Genomic DNA, 3,427 nt, shown 5'->3' with positions numbered 1-3,427 from the left:
CTGCTGACCTGGCCCCCCGCTTTCTCCTCCCAAAAGGGAATGTTAGGAAAGAGGTGTCAAGTTCCCTGCATCTCACGTTCCCCTTCGGACATCATTTCAGTCCAGAGCTGTAAATGATCTACGGCCCTGCTGAGCTGCAGCTCAGGAAACCACTCTGTATTTTAAAGTTATCAGAAGTGTTTCTGCCAGGAGGGACCTCAGTGTTTGAAGCCCAAAGAAAGCTGCACCATAAAACTATACACACATCAAATGGTGTATTGACTGGAAATTCAGATTTATAGATCAGCGGGGGAAAAACAACAACTTAGGAATGCTAAAGTATGAGTAGAAACTGCTCCTAGCAGCAGCTCCCAGAACACAGCAGACTGGACGACCTAAGCTGCCAAACTACACCTGAGAACATAGCAAGTGTCTTTCAAACACAACAGTTGTCACCAAAGAGAAGTGGCTCCCTCCTTCAAAAGCCATTGTAGAAGAGTTCTGGAGTACCAAGAACACACTTCTAAGACACACAGACCTCACCCTCCCAGAACCCTCATAAAGTGGATTAACCGAGTCACTTCCTTTTCCTCTCATCAGTCCAGTGTAGATACTGGAGGTGGACTGAATTCTGGCACCCAAGAAGTGGCTCAGCAGAAGGAAGGAATAGTGAAGGAAGGCAGAGCATGTCTATTCACCTCAAAGCCGCCCGTAACTGCAAGAGGAAGCTCGCCTACCGTGATTAGGTTGTGTTCTGGAAGACTGCAGGCCTCGATGTGGTCTTGGAGGAGCTGCTGGGAGAAGTTCTGATGCATCTGCGCTGCCTCGTGTGCATCCATTGCGTTTCCACAGGCTTTGTTCAGGTCTGGAAGGCAAAAGGGTGGTGAAGACCTCCGAGAGCAGTAGGGGCATGGGAGGAAGCTGGAGCCCCCCCTCTCCCAACAGCACTGGCAGCGGAGGCGGCAAGGTTTGGCGTTACAGGAGATCCCAACTATTACAAATAATGTTTCAGCAGCTCTACAAGGAGGAAGCAAAACTCCTCGCTCCAGTGAAAGCCTCTGAGCAGTTTGGGTGTCTTTCTAGTTCCCAGCCCCATCTAGTGGGAACAGCACAGACCAGCCGCCTTCCCACTGCAGCTTCGTGATCCAGCAATGTGGGTTTCAAAGGTCAAGCAACACTTTTTTTGGTGTGAATCCTTGCTTTTGGGGGACTGCAGAAACTTGCTCTTTGCGTATGCCCAAAGCTGATCCTAGTGCCTCGGTTCCTGCAAGGTTTGTTCACAGGTATTGGCTCAGTCAGGTTTAAGACTCAGAGCCGACAAGAATCACACGATTTCATGCTGCTGCCCCTCCTTTCGATGTGGTGGGTTTGTTATTCCTCATCAAGCACCTTTTCTTCAAGAGTTGGTAATTAGTTCTACGGAGGAAGCTCTTAGCAAAAACCAAAGCAGAACGGGAACTGCCTCTCGCTGCTCCCAGGCTGGTGGATACCACCGGAGGCTGCAGCAGCTCAGCACGAGGTGGTTTCATCTGCCGTGGATTCATCATTGTCCTATCGGCTTGTTTTGTACGTAACCACCACTCGGACATGAATAAGGAAAGTATTTCAATTGCCTGGAAGCGGTTTTGTAGCAAAAGGCAACAGCAAAGCAGAAAATAAGCCTGGCCCGCAGTGCTCGGCAGCAAACATGACAATGTAATAGAAATTGAAGCTGCGGGGGAAGTTCTTGGAAAAAAGGGCAGAGTTGCTGCTTTATTTTCTAGTGAGAGCAAATCAATTGCAGCATTAATGCTGACGGGCTGCCAAGACGCTAGTCAATATTTGAACAAAGCACCCTGGGGCTCTCCAAGTCAGATTAAACAGTATTTATGTACGAGGCGATATAATAGTCTCTTATATTTATTAAGCCCCTACTCAAAAGCAAAGCCTGAGTGAAACGTAATCAAGTGTTTACTACAACCGGAACTGCGGTCGAGGAAAAGCAGAGCAGCAGCAGCAGAGACGCTACAGGGGGGCAAACTGGAACCCTCTCCACAGGGTGCGCAGTTCAGCTGTTTGAACCTTAACCCCACCGCTGCCACGCACCAGTCACGCAGGGATGCTGGAGCTCTACGGCACCTTCTCACCCCAGGCCTCTTACAGCCCCCCCCCAAAACCCAGCTGGAGCATCTGCCAGCAGCGCCGGAGCTGCAGGTCCACGGCAGGAAGCACCACCTTGCACTTCCAGTGGTATTTGGTAAAGCCAGGCAGTCTCTGGGCGAGGGTGGGTGGTGCTGTACATCCCCACACACCCCTAGTCAGCAGCAACGGGCCCTTTGCTGCCTTTTTTTTTTAAATACAAGACCTGTTCCTAACCTACCTCTCAGGAGAGCCGAGGACCACAGCTGCACAGACATATCGGGGATCTTGCTTGCAAGCTGCATGGCTGGTACTACCATGTTATTACTTTCCTGGTGAAGAGCAGACATCAAAATAAAATGAATATTTTTTTTCCTCTTGCAAATACACATCAGAGATGTTAAATTTGTGAGACTGCGTCTAGCTAACGAGGAAGTGCTTAACGGGACAATAACCCAAACACACCATATTGAAAGCTGTCTGGAATTTTGTTCTGCCCTCGGAATTACAGTGTCTGTGTTGCACGAGATAACAGAAATATTTCACGTGCTCTGGCATATGGTGAGAATTAAGTTAATTGCACAAAACATCATTTGCTGAAGAAAATCGGGACACACCAAAAATTTGCAGGGCGACAGCAGAGACACTCACCCTGTGATTCCCCAACACGTAGAATATATGACCCAGCAGCACGAGTGAACACGCTGTCAATCGATTCAAGTCTTCCGCGTTTGACATTTTCAGAGTCTCTCGCAAAAATCGTCTACCAAAACAGAGCAAAAAGAGTGTTCTAAAAGCTCCACTTCCTCTCCAGTAGGTAAGAAACATCGCTCAGAACTGAATTAATCCAACTGGCAAATATTAGCGCTCGGGAATAGACGTGTGCTGCAGAAGGTCGGCTAACCCCGCAGGGAGAGGAGCCAGCGGGCTGGCAAGCAAGGCCTTGGGGGGTGAATCTTTGTCTCAAAAAGCTTGATTTAGTTGCTCCTTTCCCCCCCACCTTCCAAGCGCACCGATTTATACTCACTTTGCCTCGTTGTATCTTCCCTGAAAGAAGGAGAAGAGGCCTCGGATGTAGAAAGCCGCTGCGCGAAGACAGTGGGAGCTGCGGACAAAGCAAGGCACTGAGACGCCGGCATGCACAGCCACTACACCATCACACCCAGTTCTAGGGATTCGCCCCACAATCACATCTCCAAACAAAACAGGATATTTAACGCGTGCTCGGAACTTCTGCCTCGAAAAGAAGTGGATTATTTTGTTTTCTTTTAAAAAAGCCTGCTACAAACCCAGCATTCCCATCACCGATGCCCTGTCAGCACGCAGAGCG

At 49.2% G+C, this 3,427-nt stretch overlaps 1 protein-coding gene across 1 annotated transcript in view; it reads right to left on the bottom strand.

Moving 5' to 3' along the window:
- Window positions 1-3,427, bottom strand: part of MAU2 (MAU2 sister chromatid cohesion factor) — a gene marked incomplete at its 5' end in the record, with an annotated part of 12,291 nt that overhangs the window by 863 nt on the left and 8,001 nt on the right. The window contains 4 exons of the mRNA XM_010145924.1: window positions 717-844; window positions 2,339-2,429; window positions 2,749-2,860; window positions 3,125-3,202. Coding sequence (XP_010144226.1) covers window positions 717-844; window positions 2,339-2,429; window positions 2,749-2,860; window positions 3,125-3,202 — 409 coding nt within the window. The remainder of the gene's footprint in view (window positions 1-716; window positions 845-2,338; window positions 2,430-2,748; window positions 2,861-3,124; window positions 3,203-3,427) is intronic.

Source organism: Buceros rhinoceros, unplaced genomic scaffold (assembly GCF_000710305.1).
Source record: "Buceros rhinoceros silvestris isolate BGI_N320 unplaced genomic scaffold, ASM71030v1 scaffold33551, whole genome shotgun sequence".
In the NCBI taxonomy this organism is placed as follows: Eukaryota; Metazoa; Chordata; class Aves; order Bucerotiformes; family Bucerotidae; genus Buceros; species Buceros rhinoceros.
Note: the sequence above shows the minus strand (reverse complement) of the source record. Positions and strands in the feature narration are given on the sequence as shown.